General features: G+C 34.1%; 1 protein-coding gene across 1 annotated transcript in view; it reads right to left on the reverse strand.

Moving 5' to 3' along the window:
• Positions 1 to 19,568, reverse strand: part of LOC145686291 (32 kDa beta-galactoside-binding lectin-like) — a 164,515-nt gene that overhangs the window by 115,093 nt on the left and 29,854 nt on the right. The window contains exon 2 of the mRNA XM_081759429.1: positions 3,708 to 3,808. Within this exon, the coding sequence (XP_081615555.1) occupies positions 3,708 to 3,808 (101 nt within the window). The remainder of the gene's footprint in view (positions 1 to 3,707; positions 3,809 to 19,568) is intronic.

Raw genomic sequence — 19,568 nt, forward strand, 5'->3', positions numbered from 1 at the left:
TTCAAACCAAAAATTTCAACTAAAATAATTTCACGTTTGACGGTTAAGCGCCATACATTATCCGGTTTTAACTATTCGATTAACAAATAAACGGTTTTGATCATATTTATCAGTGAGTACAAAATGTTGAAAAAAATTGTTCAAACCAAGATTTTTAAATTATAAACAAAACTTAAAACTGAATGCAGCAAAGATTTGAAAATCATCAGCCAATCATATTGCATGACAGATTGTGATCAACCAATCAGATTGCATGAAAAATAGTGATCAGCCAATCAAATTGCATCAACAATAACTTTGCCAGTGTCAGATTACATCACCTTGTGATTAAATTTCAAAGTGTTAGCATGTATTGCCTTTCGTCTATAAGTCATAAGATTCAATAAGCTACCTATCAGATTTCTGAAAACTCAAGGTTAATTCAACCACCACCAATGATCTTAGACTATGAGCTTAACTAAAGTTCAAAGTATTGTTTCAAATTTCGCGCCTCATACTAAAATTTTGTTTATCACAATTCCCAAAATTTAAAGAATACTTCTCTCGATATACCTAAGTCTTAGAATTAATCATATAATTACATGTTGTAGTTAGATCTCAATTAGGTCAATTGTTTATCTTAGCAGAAGCAACTGTTGTCTAGAAACGTGTTATTTGATAACTTCCACGAATTTTGAAAAGGAAATGAATCCCTCTACACTACCTCATCAAGGTCAATCACATGGTACATCGTGTTGCTTAGGTTTATATTTGGCCCTTAGCCGGTAATAATCAAAACCAATGACGTAATTTCATTTTGACAATTCTCAAATTATCCTACAAAGTTTAAATGTACCAATGTCCTGGACACCTAATAGCATCATAGGTCAATAACAGATCATGTGACCATACTCATATTTGACAATGATTTACCCAAAGAAAAAGATACCACCCAATTCTAAGAACACTTACCAATTATTAATTTAACAATAAGAAATGTACCCCTCCCAAAATTTAAGATTGGTACATAAATACACCTGTGTCTTATGGATAAGTAATAAATCCTGTACTCATTCAATTATATAACCGTATCAAAAATAAAATAGGTCAATAAACTTTAAAATTTGAATATTTGGCCATAAGAGGAATACCAACATTTACAATGGGTCCTAGAAAATGTTTACCGAATTTTGTTATTTGATAATTCCCAAATTTAAAAGGGAACATAAACATATAAAGGTAATAAACCTCTGTACATACTCACATAACGTGCTAAATTCTTATCAAAGGGGTCAATAACCTCCGAAATTTGATTTTTGGTAGTTCTTTACCCATGAAAGGGAACGATGTGGACCATCCAAATTTATAGTGGTACATATTGAAAACCTGCAATATGATACCAAATGCTTATATTAAACCATTTCTAAAACTGAGTGGATAAGCCAAGATACCCCTCCCAAATTTTTAAAGGGTGCACCAATGTACCCATGTCTTATGATAGGAAATGAACCTATATACATGACCATATAACCATATAAGGTAATAAGACCCCATCAAACGGTATAAATTGGGCCAAAAACCAAACACATGGTACAACATATTACTTATGTTTATATTTTGGCAATTTTTTACCCATGAAAGGGAACAAGGTGGACCACCCAAATTTATCATGATTATTGTTGAGGTCATGATACTATAATACGGAATGCTTAAATTGAAAAATTTCCAAACTTTAATGGATTGGTTATGGTACCCCTCCCAAAAATTTAAAGGGGTGCATCAATGTACCTATCGTTTATGGTATGGAATGGACTCCTATACATGATGATATAACCATATAAGGTAATAGGACCTCATCTAAGGGGATAAATTGGGGCAAAACCAAACACGTAGTTGTACTAAAATTTGGCAATTTTGTATCCCTGAAGGGAACGAGGTGGACCACCGAAATTTATAGTGATCTATATTAGGGTTCTATACTATAATACCAAATCTTTAAATTGGGCAATTTCCACAATTAAAGCTGTGGTCCAAGGTACCCCTCCCAAAAATTTAAAGGGGTGCATCAATATACCCATGTCCTATGATAGAGAATGGACCCCTGTACATGACTATATAAACATATAAGGTAATAGGACCTCATCCAAGGGAATAAATTAGGTCAAAAACCAAACACGTGGTACAACGTATTGCTTAAATTTATATTTTTCCAATTTTGTACTCCTAAAAGGGAACGAGGTAGACCACCCAAATTTATAGTGATCTATATTAGGGTCCTATACTATTATACCAAATGTATAAAATTGGCGATTTCCAAAATTTAAGGGGTGGGCCAAGGTACCCCTCCCAATTTTTTAAAGGGGTGCACAAATGTACCTATGTCTTACGATAGGAAATGGACACCTGTATACACCCATATAACTATATAAGGTAATAGGACCTCATCCAAGGGGATAAAATGATCCAAAAACCAAACACGTGGTAGTACTAAAATTTCGCAATTTTGTACCCATGAAAGGGAACGAGGTGGACCGCCCATATTTATAGTGATACATGCTATGATTCTCTGCTATTATACCAACTTTTACTATTATACCAACTATATACTTTTAATTTTCATTTCTCTATATACTTTTGACCTTGTCTATCAACCGACCAGATTTTTAGGTTTCCTCAATTTTTTATCATTTCATTTTCTGTCTCAAATAATTAAACCCAAGGAAAGAAGTTTCTTTCATAGCTAACTACGGAATTGGAAGCTTCTCACTATTTTTACCTGTTCTATAAGCATACAGTTTCCAGTTTTCACTTTTATTTTTCACAAATAATGCTTTTTGAGAAGTTTGTCCGAAGTCAATCTTGAGTTATATAACAAGCGCTTCAAATTCTTAATCAATTTATACGATAAAGAAAAATTCTCTATGTGGACAGAATTGATTTTAACACAAAAATAAGCTATAACGAATAAGCACAAACGTCAGGAATAAGCTGGCAATTTTCATTTACGTTGCATTTTCATTTTTTTAAAAAATAAATAACTCTCAAAGAACACTGTTAGAAATTATGTTTGAAGAAACTTGTAGGCATTGCCTTTCATATATATATATATATATATATATATATATATATATATATATATATATATATATATGTTTTTTTTTGCCTGAGGTTATACGCTAAGTATACTAAACTGTTTTCTCCTCTCGTTTGACATGAGTTATGAAAGTGGATATTTCAATTAGATCCTGAAACTGCACTGTTTTCAATAGACTGTTGATAGATTCTGAAACAGAAAATGCAAAGCTACAAATCCCTTAGTACAGATGGTTTATTCCATATTGAACTATCTATATATACTAGGTAATTTGTAGCTTTGCATTAGTTGAGGTTTAATTCTTCAGAGACTCGGCTTTTATTGATGTGAAGCAACGCGTCCTCAGGCACCAGGAGCTCGTCTCTTTGTGTACTACGTAATTGTTTTGTTGCCAGTGGCCAAAGGCGGCGGTAACTCAGGGCGTAGGCCTATCGTTAATTTACCGTGATAGTGGGAGCTGGTGATGCACTTGTGACACACTGTAGTAAAATGATCGATTGAGATTATCTTTTATCTATTCAGGAATATTGAAATTGTGGACGCAGAATCTATTAAAACCAATCGTCCCAATAAAGAAGACAATTTGCATAATACATTTACGAAGTTGCAAATAAAGGTGTGGAAATTTGAATACCTTTCAGCCGTTGCTGGAATTGTTCCCTTGATTCTTATCATTCTTCCTGGATAAACCTTATTGACAACAGTCGCAACTATGGCTAATGGCTGATTCTTGTCCTGGAAACAAAACATGATTCAATACACAAGATAGCAGTACCAACAAGCTATTTAGTAGTTAATAAAGTGAGACCTTGAACAACAGTTGGAACAAAATCATTAAAGAATGAATTATGCTACTTTTCATTTAGAGCATTTTCTGGTATGTATAAGTATCGCTAAATTGATATGAAAACTCAGCATTGAAAGAGTTATCCTGTACAGATATTGTTTTGCATTAGTTCTGTTTAATGTTTTATGTTAATTTCTTGGAAATGGCCCGGTCTTTTCTCTAATTCAATGCCTCAGCGCTATGTAAGAATGAAATTTTGAATGACTGTATCTTATAAGATTTAGGAAATAACTATCACTACACTTTTTCAGCAATTTAATTTAAAATCATTATTATAAATATGTCAATCGAAGTTAAACTATTGTTATTTGTTTTGTTTTCTGTCCTATTAGAAATTATAGGAAAAATATTAATTAATGTTACCATAACAGATGGAGATATAAAATCAGATATAAATAATATTCCACCACACAATAAAAGGGATACAGTTTATACAAATAGTGCCCTTTCGATAGTTACTTGTTATTCAGCTTACACTAATAGATTAAAATAGAAAGAAAACATATATATAATATCAAAATAATATAATACTAATAGTACTGTAACAATAAACATAGTACTGTAACAGAGAATATCTTATGATTTACGAATTTCGGGAAATAGCTACGTGAGCAAAGATAATGAGTGAGCTTTTTTCTAGACATTTTTGAATAACGTTATATACTTAGAGATGCAAAAAAGCCGGCTTTTTTGAATCGATGGTTTTTTGCACATAAAAAGCCGGCTTTTTTGGGAAAAAAAACGAGAATTTTGGAAATTTTGGCTTTTTTCATTTTCATGATTTTTCTATCTAAATAGCTTTTGTTATAGTATATTCTATAGTTAGATAAGATTCCATGACCTGAATGCCATATTTCGCTCTGGAATTCACCATCATGATGGATGGAGCACATGGTTTATGAATTAAACATAAAGTACGAAGTATTTGAGGGCAATTTTAGAAGCTATTTAACTTGATTTTAACTTCTGAATTATCGACATTTTTTTCTTCTCTAGATCATTTCTTTTTAGTCATCCGTGTTTCACTCCTTAAAGCTTAGTACTCTAGCTTCTAGCACATAATTAAACTTGTGTTTTTCAGTATATCTGTAGAGCGTACTTCCACATTTCCGTTATACTGTAGCTGTGCAATAATTTAACAATAATCTTCCGGACACAACCTTGAATATCATTTGATCGAAATAATCAGTATCTGATTTAGAAAAATATTTGGGAGGGCTTTTTTTTTCTGAATAATGTTTGCTTTTTCTAAAAATTTCTAACTTTTATTTAAGAGGAGCTTAAGTTTATGAGTACAGGCATAACAAATATTTCGTTTCGTTTGTGCATTCAGATATAATCTTCCAGATACAACCTTGAAGACCATTTTATACTGTGGCGGATTTAGAAAAGTATTGTGGGAGGGGCTTTTCTTATTAATGCTTAGTTTTTCTAAAAATTCCTAATTTTTTACTTGAGGACAGCTTGAAGTTTATGAGTAAAGGCAAAACAAATATTTATTTTGTTTTAGAAATTCCGTAATTTCGGGGTAGAGGCTTCAATCCGAAAGACATCCCCACCCTAACCCTTTTCGCAAGTCCATCACTGCTGGTAATTAATAATAACAAAGATTTAAGATTTTAAGATTAGAAAGTAAGTCGGCCAGGACTCACAGTACACGCACTATCTCTACATTCGCAGATGGAATTAAGAAAATCTTTTGTCAAAATGGTCGAATGCGGGGTTGAATCCCGGACTTCACGATAGAAGCGCGAAAGCTAACCACTCACTCATGTTTGTTGTGTAGTTGTGCTTAACTTAAATGTATTCTCTCTCTCTCTTTCTCTATGGACACAAAAGCTCTCCATTGACTTCTGTCCTTATCGAATTCAATCCAGTTTCTACTCTGTATTCCTATTTCTGCTAGATCCATCTTAATATTGTTCTCCTAGATTTTCCTAATGGATGTTTTCCGATTGGGTTTCCAGTTAAAACTTTGAAAGCGTTCCTACTTTCTTCAATTCTGGCTATATGACCTGCTCACCTGGGCCTCCTAGACTTGATGACTCTAACGATGTTTGGTAAACCGTATAAATTATGTAGTTCCTCCTTATGAAGTTTCCGCCATTCCCCATTCCCGTTCCTCTTGGGTCCAAATATTCGTCTCAGAATTTTATTCTCAAATAATTTCAGTCTGCGTTCTTCCCTCAGCGTAAGCGACCATGTTTCACAACCATAAAGCATAACAGGCATGATTATCATTTTATATATTTTAAGCTTTAAATTCCTTGACAGAATTCGCGACGACAAAATATTTTGAACTGAATAATAACAAGAATTTCCTGATTTTAGTCGACATTTAATTTCTCTGTGGGTGTGATTTTGGTCTGGTAATACTGAACCAAGATATTTGAAAGTATCCACTGTGTCGAAAGTATTAATTGACATTTTAACGCATTCATAATTTGCCGTATTACGATCCTTGTGAACTTCCTTGTATCTAGATTTCTCTGCATTTTTGTCTCATGTCCCTGCAAGCGTTTAATAAGGCCTCTGCATTTCTTTCGATTGTTCTCCTATCAGAATTACATCATCAGCGTACACCATAACCTGGTGAATACCATTCAACTCTAGGCCCTGGTTCCTATCTTTGATTTTTCTTATAGCGTACTCCGGAAAAAAGTTGAATAACAACGGCGATAACGCATATCCTTGTTTCAGGCCAATCTCGACGTGGAAGCTCGCATTTTTCTACTCGGACTTTACTCTGGAATTCATTTAAACCTGAATAAATCTAGCTCTTTCGGTATTCCAAATTCTGTTAGAATGTTGCACAATGTTTCCCTCCTTACCGAGTTGTAAGCCTTTCTAATATCAATAAACAGTTGATGTACTTGGTAATATATGCCCATTTCTTTTCGAGTATTTGTCGAATGGTAAATATTTGGTCGATTTCGACTAAATTCACACTGATAATCTCCAATAATTTAATCTGCGTACGGGGTCAATCTTATTAATAGAATGTTATGAGAAATGCCTCGATAATTATTACAATCAATTTTGTCGTCTTTCTTGTGAATTGGAACAGTGATTGGTTCTTCCACTCTTTTTAAATGTATTCCATAGTTTTTCCTTTTAGAAAAAAAGTTTCGTAACTATATGTTAAATTTTCTTGTTAAAAATTTAGAAACCTTCAGCATTGGGTAAACCGTGATGGTGGTTATACATTCTACAGCCTAGGAAACCATACACTCAGATGAACCGTCTATTACGTATATGATCCATGAACAGAAAATTCGATACTTTCCTGATTCTGAATAACTTAAGGAACAGTCAGTGCATTACAGAATTTGGAGCTTTACCGATTTTGCAGATCCGAAGCACTTGATAGGTGGTAACAGATTATTACGTATGTAATCAGTCAGTGAAAAATTTGTTCGAAATATTCATACAATGTATATGAAAGTTAAAACTCAACTGAAAACTTTCAAGAATGTACAGAACCACCCGAAACGAAGCTCTTGATGTGCAGATCTCTTTCATGTTTTCTTTCTTTTGCTTCAAAAAGAGGGTGTGTGATATTTTGAAGTAAAAATACTACATACAATTTTCCTAGTTATTTGTGTATCATTTTTAAAGTACTTATTATATATAAGAGGTTAAAATATTATTACATATATTAGTTAATCCCTTGGAATTCATAATGTAAATATGTTAAGAGTTTTAAAAAATCTTTTTGAAATTCATGGTTTATTTTCGAGGTTTCATATTATTATCTGCATCAGCCACTATTTAAATGAGTTTTTTGATGTAGAGAAGCGAAACAAATCCTGTTTTATCAGTTTAAAGCAAAATTTTCAAAAAAGCCCAAAATTTCCCAAGCAAAAAAGCGAAGCAGAAAAAACCGAGTTTTTTCCCAAAAAAGCCGTTTTTTTTTCGAGCCCTTGCATCTCTATATATACTGTTAAAAATGTATATTTCAATAAAACAAATAACTCATTAAACTTATGGCGATGGAATTTGTGGAAAAATTGACGTGTTTTGAATAACCTATATTCTCAGATAAGCTATAGTTAGGGTTTAACCTACTTTTACCATGCATGGACTAATAACAAAAGATATCCAATCGTCATAATGTAAGGCTGGACTGGAAGTGGAGTGAGGACTTACATAAGCGCAATGTGCAGTGTTTTCTGTCAAACTCTCAAAGGGGAACTGGGAAATTACAAACTGCTTGGACTGAAAAATGGGAATTTTCTTTGATGGGATAGGTATTTGGCCGAAACTTGCCATTCAACTAAAGAAACACCTGTGCAAACGATTTTTAAAATCAGACTGTATCTTCATGATCCGCCTTTGAAGTTTCGCAATTTTGGTGATTTTTAAAAATAAAACTTCGTGTGTCTTTGCATCGATCGTATTTCCGAATAACTAGCAACGCCGAAAGGAATTGTTCTAATGACGACCGACAACAGCACTGCTGAGCTAGCTTTGCATGCTGGCTGCCATCATTCAGGCATGTCTTGTATACCCCCACCCCCACCCCCACTTCACTCCAGGCATTGCCTTAGGCATTTATGCATTAGGAACTGTAGGGACAAAGGGGAAAACTTTCGAAAGTCCAGGACGATTGACCATGTCAGTTTTTTATGAGCGAAAAATTTGAGCGATTTTGGATACGGAGGACACACATTTTTCGCCCATAAAGCAAAATTGACACGGTCAGTCGTCCTGGGGTTTCCAAATTTGATTCTGCGTAACAAAATATATCGAATCCACACACCCTGGGGGGGGGGGGGAAAGTTGCTCCAGAACTTTTATTTGTGTGTGTGTGGCTGTGTAATCGATTAATTTTTCCAACATCTGTAATTTTATCCTTTAAATTATACGTTAACTTTCATAAATTATGACAATTCACATTGCATAATAGTGAAAATTATCATTTTTAATTTTAATTTTAATCGATTAATTTTGAAACTAATTTTAATTTTACTCTACTTTTTCTTATTATAATTTTTAATTTATTTTTCAGTCTGATTTTTAATTTTCAATTTTAATTAATTAAATTTTCCTACTATGTTCTTATCATTATTACATTGGAAAAATATAGAATTTCCTCCGGAATCTGAAAACCTCAGAATTTGAACAACCTGGAACGAAAAATTCAGAACATTTTCCCCCGAAGCCGAATACTGTTTTGGAACCCTAGTGCGTTGTTCACGTGTATTTGGGCGTACGTTGTTCACGTGTATTTGGGCGTGCGTTTCTCCAGTGCTCGTACCAAATTTCACAGAAGTAAATCCCCACGCTAAGCGGGTCTCCATATCCAGGCTCCTAACTATGAAAATATTTACGATCACTCCAACTCCAATCATTTTACAAATTCAACCTGTTGTATATAAGTTATTAGGACGTAAAATTGAATGTAATTTATACGAAAAACTCTTTTATGCATTGCAAGACCTGTAACGTCCAAATATTCACCACAAACTTATAGTCGTATCGACATAAAAAAAAAAAAAAAAAAAAGTGTGGGGCAGGAAACCACTTGACACAAAAGTCAAAAGAGGGCCATTGAAGACATACGAACTGGTCGAGCGGTTTGGGTCACTAGTCTATCAATCAGAAGTTTATGTCTTCAAACCATGGGCGTCATTTAGGGGGGGAAGGAGGGGGCAATTGCCCCCAAGAGTTTGAGGAACACATATACTTTAATCAATTGTATACTAATATACTAGTACAAAACATGAAAGTTTTGTGTCGGTGGTGCTCTTGCCCCCCCCCCCCCAAGCGAAGTCTGAAATGACGCCCCTAGTGGCGTTTGACCCCAGTTTCAATTCGTACAGCGTACACGCCCTTATGAGGTTCTGTGGAGGTCCCATGTTCACTCCGTTTTTATGCAAGTTCACGGTGTAACTGAACTGGTACAACAAGGTAGTATGTTGGATATACCCACACCAACAACTGGTCTTCGCCTTCTCTGCATTCGCACTCAACTCACGGTGTGAGGGCCAATTGAACACAGACCTCCATAAAAACGACAGAACTTTCTTGATTACCTTTATATCTCAAAAAAGATAAACAAATTTGTGGTGTCTTTAATACATCATTCAGTCTTCGTCATCACTTTGTTCATTGACTGAATTTTATACTCGCTCGGATAACTACACATTGGAGTGCACAAGAAACCGTGATTCTTACATTTTCATTTCGAACTTTCAAAACTGGTCTCAGAATTTGGTCCTCCAAGTACCATCCGGAGTCTTCTGTCTTGGTAGATAGATCTCACACTTATCAGTTTCCCCCCAAATTGCTGTTTGGTAATGGAATATCTTTACATGTTTTTTCAGAGCTTCACTAGTTGGAGGTAATCTCTCCGGGTTGCATTTTCCTAAAAGTAGGAGCCTAGCTTTCACATTAACCTTGAAGAGTTTTTTGAGGAACAATTCTACAGATTCAAGAGCGCTTGCCGATAAAGAAATCTGTCCTAAGAAAAATAAAAGGTCACAGTTTTCTGACATGAGTAAGTAGATAGTTTTTGATCTTCGATGATACAACTGGATATGTCGTTATGTCACATCCAAGTGGAGCGTGATAAGCCATTACCTCTTTCCTCATTCTCAGATAACTGGTGGCAAAGGTGGTAAACTGAAATAAACCTTCTTGTCTTTGAAATCCCGCCATCATGTACAATTCTTTACAAGAAATTCCGTCATAATGGTGTATCAACAGCAGGAATACATCGGTGTCTCTACTCATCACAACCAGGGCCGGCCTTAGGTTCAATGCTGGCTTAGTGGTTATACCCAGTTCGTATATAACATTTTTACGTATATACGTTATTTCGTATATAACGTTTATAACATTTTTCCATCTGCAAAATGTTTTGGTGAGAACGCTCATCCTATTCATTGCTTATAGCAGCTAATTTTTCATAGAAATAACTCAAATGGAAATGCAGGCAGTGAATGAATTTTAAAATACATATTTCACCTTGTGTCTCGCAATTTTTCAAGAAGGTTCTGTACCAGTATTTCATAGTTTTATTCTCTTACAAGTAACCTATCAATGTCGAAATCTAGTTTCTTTAGCAAACTTGACAGAGAAGTATGGAATATCAAGAAACAAGCGTAAGCAAAATTTAAAGTGCTTCCGTCAGTAAAGACAGCCATAGTGGCCAAAAACCTGATTGATCAGAATAAGCCAGTGGTTCTCAAACTTTCCGATAACGTGGACCCCCTGTTCAATCAGAAAATGATCTGCGGACCCCTTTGCAATGCTATCCGAAATTTCACAAGGTATTAAAAATTATACTAATTAAAATTACCATTGACAAGAAAAAGATCAAGAAAAATAATGTAATAAGTAATTTATTCCAAAGGTACATGATTGTTTCCTAATGAACGAAACTTCAGTTGAAAATACAGTAACTTTCAAGACTGAAAATCTTTCTTCCTTTCTTTCTTTTTCTTTTCTTTTCTTTTTCTTTCTTTCTTTTCTTTTTCTTTTTTTTTTTGTTAAAGGAAATCAAATCCACTTAATAAACTATGTTCTCAAATGTGGGGACACTAATGTGAGGAATGAAATTCTTTGTGTCTTTCCATAATTTCATTGAAATCTGGAGTAAATTCTGTCACTATCAATCTTAGGTCCGATTCCACATTAAGACGATTTCGCTTTAAGGTTTTAATACTGCAAAATGCAGAAAAGGTCTGCTCACAGAAGTGGTAGGGGAAAGGTATCAAATGTTGCAATGGCTTTTTAGACAACTCTTCATACTCACAAAACACATGCAACCAAAAGCTACAAAGTTAATTTTCTTTGAAAACTTTTTCCCATGAAGTATCGCAGATAGTTCCAATAGCTGTTTTTGTTCTGTGTTAGAGAGATTCATACCTTGTATGTAATTGATTTCTATATTAGTGAAAGAATTTTTAATCCTACCATTACCAGGTTGTGGGACACGGAAATATTCTCGAAAGTTTGTAGGTAACGCTCTCAAAGTGCCCTATAAGTCTTTTGTGTCTTTCAGCAGAGAGTTTTTCGCCTGAAGAATCAATGCAATCCTTGGAAATGATGAATAGTTATTGTTTTGTACTCGTACTGCGCACAGTTAAAGTTTCTTAATCTTAAAAATACTTCTTGCATAACAGCTGTGAATTCCATTTTATTACAACACATATTAATTTTTAGGAGTCGCGGACCCCTTGGCTAGGTCCTGAGGACCCCACTTTGAGAATCACTGGCCATAACAATGTGTTTCAAGTTTGAATAATTTTATTTGCAAAACGAGTAAAGGGATGAAAAACAAAAACACATTAACCGACACTGGGAGAAAGTAGATATCTATTAGAGGGTATTCTTATCGTGGCAGCCATTTTGTGTCTCGCTCGATTCTTTTAAATAGTAAGGGGGTCATGTGATACATCAAAATGAGATAGAATTTTACGAGAAATACAGTGGTGAAGTCTATGTTTCCATAAGTTTATATTTGTAAGACAATGAAATGCGCATTGATATGAATTCATTGGTTCAAAGATTTCTTAACACTGTATCGTTTTGAAAGAATTCAAATCAGGAAAACCTAATGTACACTAGTGAGAACTTTGAAAGGTATAATCAGCTTGAAATCGTTATCGACTGCAGACAAAATGAAATGGTGATGAGACGATCACAATCCTTAAGGAACTGATGAAAAATAGATAACATATTTTCCATTATTATTCTAGTTAGAAGACAAACCTTCGTAAGCATCCACCCATTCAGTACGCACTAGTACATATTCGGTTTTCCTGACTTGATTTTTAAAAATACATCCACGGTATTTTTCGCAGGAGAGGGCAAAGTTTGTCTTATGGTTTTGTATTTTTAATATAGCTATAAAACAGAAAAGATGTGCAAAGAAGTCACAGTGAGGCCGATTAATTTTGTACCATTTCGATATTCACGGTAGTATCACATGACAGAATCAGTAAGAACGCCAGGCTATATGAGACGGGACTTACTAATTAACGTGGAATTCGACCCACATTAGCTCCACCGGGAATCGAACCCGAGTCTCCCACGCCAAAGGCGCGTACCCAGCCAAAAAGGAGCTCGTTTACTTAGTGGGGTGTTCAAAATAAAAGTGGGTATGCATCCAGAATAATGACACACATTTTTACGCAAAGTCAAAGAAAACAATATTTTTACGCCTAGGGGTGTGTGTAAGGAAAATTTGGGGGAGTGTTAGGAGTTGGGAGTGTGCAGAATACTCCCTGAACATATCTATTTTTACAACGTAAGTTGTAAACGTAAAAAAAAATAAAGAAATAAACTACTGCAGCATTTAATTCAGAAAAAAAATTATGTCTGGAAATTTAATACAAACTATTCATATATTTGCTAGGGAAAGGCCACACCCTCCGTTGTGGAGTCAATGGATGTACCTGTATTGCAACATGTTGTGTGTGCTTGAGAACCGAGAGTAGCAGAACCATCTTAATGGTACCATAGCCACTTGGCCGGGGACCCAGTAGGCATTGGGGACCCCGCGAGCAGAATGGTATGTATTAATTACATGTATTAGGAGTAAAATTCAGTCATAAGTACCACAACACACTTATTTGTTCTTGGTCTTAATATGCTTTTAAAACGGCACTGGAGAGTAGATTAGACTGGACAGTAGAGTAGACGGCACTAGCGCAGGGCCCCCTTAGGTGCGGGGCCCGATTGGGAGCAATCGGTTCAATCGGCTTAAGGCCGGCCCTGATCACAACAATTCTTTCTGCATTGTGATTCACAGCATGAAGTATCATTCTAGAATCTGCTTCTTCATGCTTCCCTTCAAGATTTTGAACATCGATCTCGAAGTTTGACTTAACAGTTTTCTGATCTTTAAAACTACCGGAAACAGCAACAAAAAGTTCTGAAGGTGATAATTCCAGCAATGCATTATCTATTTATGGTCTTCTTACTCAGAAAACTGTGACATTTTCTTTTCCCTACGACAGATTCCTCTTATCAGCAAGCGCTCCTGAATCTGCAGAACTGTTTTTAACAAAACTCCCCAAGGTTAATGTGAAGATATGTGATAGAGCTAGGCTCCTACTTTTAGGAAAATGCAACTGGAGAGATTACCTCCAACTAGTGATGCTCTGAATAAACATATAAAGATATTCCATTACAAAACAGCAATTTGGGAAAAACTGATAAGTGTGAGATATATCTACCAAGGCCAGAAGACTCCGGATGGTACTTGGAGGACCAAATTCTGAGATCAGTTTTGAAAACATTCGAAGATATTTCCAAGGCTTCTTTAGAGATTACCGTGTGTAGCTGTCAGAAACTTGAGTGTGTAAGTTTGAAATGCAAATGTAAGAATCACGGTTTCTTGTGCACTCCAATGTATAGTTGTCCGAGCGAGTATAAAAATTCAGTCAATGAACAGTGATGAAGAAGACTGAATGATGCATTAAAGACATCACAAATTTCTTTAACTTTTTAGGATATAGGAGTGGCGTAACATCATTGAGAACTAATTCTAGAAATCAAATAATTTGTTCCCTTGTGTAGTGATATCTTAAGCATGTGGTTTCCTTCTAATACGTTTCTTATTATAGATTTATTGTATTATAGCATCTGTACACAATCTTAATAATAGACAAGTTCTTCTTCTGTAAATAAGATTTAACAGTTTAAATGTTAAAAAACGTGTATGCAAATTCTTGATGATTCTCTCTTGAAAGCAATATTGAAATCTGGTTTCTGCTCTATTTCGCTCAGTACCATTGTAGTACATAAATCGAAAGACTTGTAGCAAAAACAGCCCTTCTCGAAACAAGATTTTCTTTCTTTCAGAAGAATGAATAGAAAGCTGCATGCTTGTGCATGTTTTAGAAGGTATCAGAGACACATATAAAGAAATAGATATGCAGAGTTTCTCATATTGTGTACTAGAGAATGTTCTCTTTTAATTCTTCAGAGAAATTTTGTGTTTTGGCAAGGTTATTTTCCGAAAAGCCCCTCAACTGATATTAAAATGGATATTTTTAATTAGATTATAGAGAGACTTAATCATTAGGATTATATACTTGCAGACAGATGTATTAATCATCATAAGCTGCTAATATCTACCATTTGTGGGAAAGTACGGTAACTTTTGGGCCGCGCCATGAAAGTAAAGTCGCTTATAACTCAGGCACTATTAGTCCTACACTAATACAAGTACACATTTTTTGAAAGAGCATAAAATGGCGAAAAACATTTAGGGGAAAGATTTTTCCGAATTTCATCTTGTAAAGAATCTTTGGCAAGAAAACTGGCGTCACACGCAACCAAAACTGAGTAAAAATGAAAATAACAAGAAAACCTTTATATTTAGCTCAAAAATGCACTAGAATTAAATTATGGAAGACAATTAGACAAACGAAATGAAAAAAGTTTGGATGCTCTAGCTTGTTATGAGCAAGCTTAACAGAGATATTTTATTTATTTGTTTTTATTATTCATAAAATTTGCATATGCAATCTAAATTTTATATTCAGATTTTATATATATATATATATTTAATTACTTTAGTTATTTTATATACATTAGATTTCAAGCTAATCATTCTGATATTACTTTATTTTATTTTAAATTTCATTAAGTTAAGTGGCATAACAGAAAACTGTTTTTTTAATATATATTTGTGGAAAGTTCTGTATGAATTTTTGAAACTTCAGGGAGATAGAGGTTAGTGACCTTTAGAGTATCAAAGATTGCCAACCTATAGTAACTAGAAAATACTATAAACAAGATTCTTTCAATGTGTTATAACTATTATAGAAATATATTGTAAGAAAAGGAAAGAAATTCTAAGGATGGAAAAAACAAAATTAGCGACTGAAAGTCGATGAGAAATCTTTTGTTAAACTATACACACCTAGATACGAAATTTCGAATACAATACGTGAGAAATTGTTTCACTGACCGCGATTTTCACACTTTTAATGGAACCGCTACCTCTCCGGTGGGGGTGGTTCAACGGATCTGGGTGCCTAGTCAGCGAACCTTCATCAATTCAATTTTCATATTGTTCCAAGGTTACCAGAAGGTACTGAAATATATTTTTGAATATAAATTCCAACCTATAACAATTCTTGGACAGATCCGATATAGTTATATTAGTATATAGAATCGCGATCCTTACCGTATTTTCTTTATAGAATAGCTATTTTGGCAGTTTGCTATTCTTTGCTTAATTTTTAACTCAGTATGTTGATTCTGGCACTCCCGGCATGCCTTGGAGTGTGATGGAGGGTAGCAGAAGACAATTGTCAACCACCAACAAGTTATTTTGTAATTTTTTCTGCTTTTTAACAATGACAACTCCATCCAAGTGTATAAATGTAAAATAGGATATTTAAATATTGGTTTTCAACTTTTGTTACATGCCAATTGTAATTCGTTAATCGGTAATATCATTAATTATAAATGTAAACAGAAAAGGATATCGGTCACTGAGAGAGGTTGTTTACATTCGAAAAAGACACAGTAACCGCTAGAGGGATACACGCGTCAGGCCTCTCGCAAGCAACCCTTTGTGAAAGAAAGTCCCGCTATCCTCTGACAATGAAGAAAGAAAATAAAAACTTTTGAAAGCCGCGAAGGAGGCGAGTTTTGGTAAAAGATAGCGTTTGTGTGTATAACAAAAGGAAATGAGAAAAAAACATTGGGTTAGTTGAATATCCACTGTCGCCAAATTCAGATTTTTTTTTTTTTTTTTTTTTTAGAAACTGAGAGTTGAAGTCATATCTTCATACATGCATAACTTCAGCAGTAATAATAAAGCTAATTGTTATTTGGATATCTGTTATATAAAGATAATTATTCTGAAGAACTAAATTTTATTTGGTGCTAAAGTGAATAATCTTTATTGACATAAATTTACAGCTGAACATGTCTGACAAGTAAACGAATATCAGTTTAGCATACCAAAAGTGAAACACTATGTTTGCATTGTTGAACTTCATTTTGACATCAGTGAATTGTTATTTTATTAAACACAAGGTATAAGACTGAGTTAAAGATGCCAGTGTGTTTTATCAGCAGTTTCTCTGAAACTAAAACTTTATTCTCAATAGAAGACAAGATCTAAAGACAGTGACTCCCAAGGAAGAAGGATAATAGGACCTCTCCAGGATAATCATCTGTAGTGAAGTGTGATTACAGTGACGAGAAATGATATATCTTATTAAAACGGTTTAGTGACAGTGAACATTTGAATTTGAGAGAGATCTCTATTAGTATTTTTTTTATAAAAAAGAAACTCATTTAAGCAGTTATCAAGTTGATAAAAAAATATATCTATTGAATATCTAGTGTGTATATATCTATATATTGCGTGTGGTGTTATTGTGTGTTCATTAGTGAAATTAAAAATAAATATGTGTGCATTTTCTAGAAAGTGTGTGGAGTTTTTAATTGAATATTTAGCCGCAGGGTGAGTACAAAATAACTTGTAATTTTTTTGAAAATTTTATTTACTTTTCAGGCATTCCAGGATTTGTTGTGTCTGCCAGAGTTAGCTAATGCAATTTGATGATAAATTCACATTATCTTAATAGTAAGATAATATCTGACCTAAAGTCAGAACTTCAAGCAGCATTACTGTCCCTAACGGGGCAATGGGACGTTAAAATAGAACTCATGTTTACAGGAATGTAGATTCTAAATTTTATTATATTTTGGCTCTACCGACACTAAATTATATTTTTATTCTTTTAATATTTATTTTGGCTAATCTAAATTTTTATTAATTATTTACAACATTTACATATCATTTGCATATGTCGTACATTCCTGTGGTGAGAGGGTGAGATGGGTATTGAAAGCACCTCCCACCTATCTCATGCTCTTCACAACAATTTGGCGCCCAGCATGGGGCTTGATCACGTTGGTCATTGTGTTACATAAAACCTCTCCAGCGTGTTGCTAGACTAAATGTTGCATCTGTCATTTATTGCAAATGAGAATTTATCATCACAAGTCAAAATTAACTGTTCGCGAATATATTTTCCCATATCTGGTCCAAGAATTGTTACATAATTAAGTATGAAGCTCATTAATACAAAAGTTATGTCTTAGATGTAAACAATAAAGGGGGAGATAATTTTTTTTAGGATTTTAAAAATCGAATTTTAGAGATAATTTTGAGATTTTTTTAGAGAAAGTTAATGGTATTGACTCGGTCACAAAAGAGAAAGATGGATGAAAATCTGGTATTCTTAGATTATGCACAAAGGTTGAGTTCTTCAGAGGAAGACATAATAAATGTCCAAGAAATAGGTGAAGTATCAACAGGTGATAGGAGAGAAACATTAGAAGTTAGGCAATCAGAAGGTGATAAAGTAGAACGTAGTCAAGAAGAGACAGGAGATAAAGAGAAAGCTAGGCCAAGTAATCCTGTAGTACCACCATTAGGAGTAAATAGTAAGGAAATGAGAAATCTAATGGAATTTATAAAATTAACGATAGTTGCTTCACAGAAGGAAATAGAATAGAAAATTGATAGTACAAATCATGTTAGATCAAACGAACGCTTGCCAAAAAGAAATAGAAAGTAAACTTTTGCAGGTTGAAGAAAAATTAGAGAATACAAATACAGAAATTAGAAATGCGCGTAGGGATTTTGAAAATGCTCACAAGGATTTAGAAGAAAGACTATCTAAAGCTCTCGAAAATACAAAGCAACAGTTACATAATGATCTTGAGAAAACAGTAAATCAAGTAGATGGTGCATTAGGAAAGGTAAACGATAGGATTGAGGCCACTGAAAATTCAATTGTAAGTGTTAGGACAGAAATAAGTTCAAAACTAGGTCATTAGAAGAAAAAGAAAATTGTGTCACTTGTGCAAAGATAATAGAAAAGAAATACTTTGATCAAAGTAGTGACATAGAAAATAACTCAGTTAAGTTACCGTAATATTAAAAGATGGTAAAAGTGTGTTAATTAGTAAACCCGTATTTGAACAACCAAACGGAATATTTGATGATTTGCTTGATATTCGAGACGAGCCTGTGACTCGAAACAATATTATACATTTACCGGAAATTAATGTAATGATTTATGCGCAGTCAATCAATGCATTGCTGGACAGTGGATCATCTATCTCAGCATTGAGTGAAAATCTTTGGAATACAGTTAAGGACAGTAATCCCGCACCACCTTTTTTGAAAAGTAATAATATGAAAGTTACTTCTGCGTTTGGTAGAAAGGTAGCTGTCATATTGGGGCAAACTCTATTAGCATTGTACATTAATGGGAAACTATTTCACACAGTAGGGATCATAGTGAAAAACCTTAATCGTGATTTAATCCTTGGATCTCAGTTCTTTGTAGAAGCATATGCTGTGTTAGATTATTCTAGAGGATTATTAGTATTACATAAGCCACACACTGTAGAAATAAATTTTCGAGACGTGGAAGTAGATAACCAAGATTTAGTATTGAGGTATGTAGAGGAGACAATTAACTGTGATGCTGATAATGCAATTACGGTAGAGAATTTTAGTGAATTAGAGAGACATGATGAATTGCAGCAAATGGTTTATGCCAATTCAAGGGAGCAGCTAAATGAGACTGACCCCAAGCCACAGTTGAAGCTTAGAAAGTTTCCAACAATCAAGGAACTACAAGAAAGAGT

This window comes from Thermobia domestica, chromosome 5 (assembly GCF_964235325.1).
Source record: "Thermobia domestica chromosome 5, izTheDome1.hap1.1, whole genome shotgun sequence".
In the NCBI taxonomy this organism is placed as follows: domain Eukaryota; kingdom Metazoa; phylum Arthropoda; class Insecta; order Zygentoma; family Lepismatidae; genus Thermobia; species Thermobia domestica.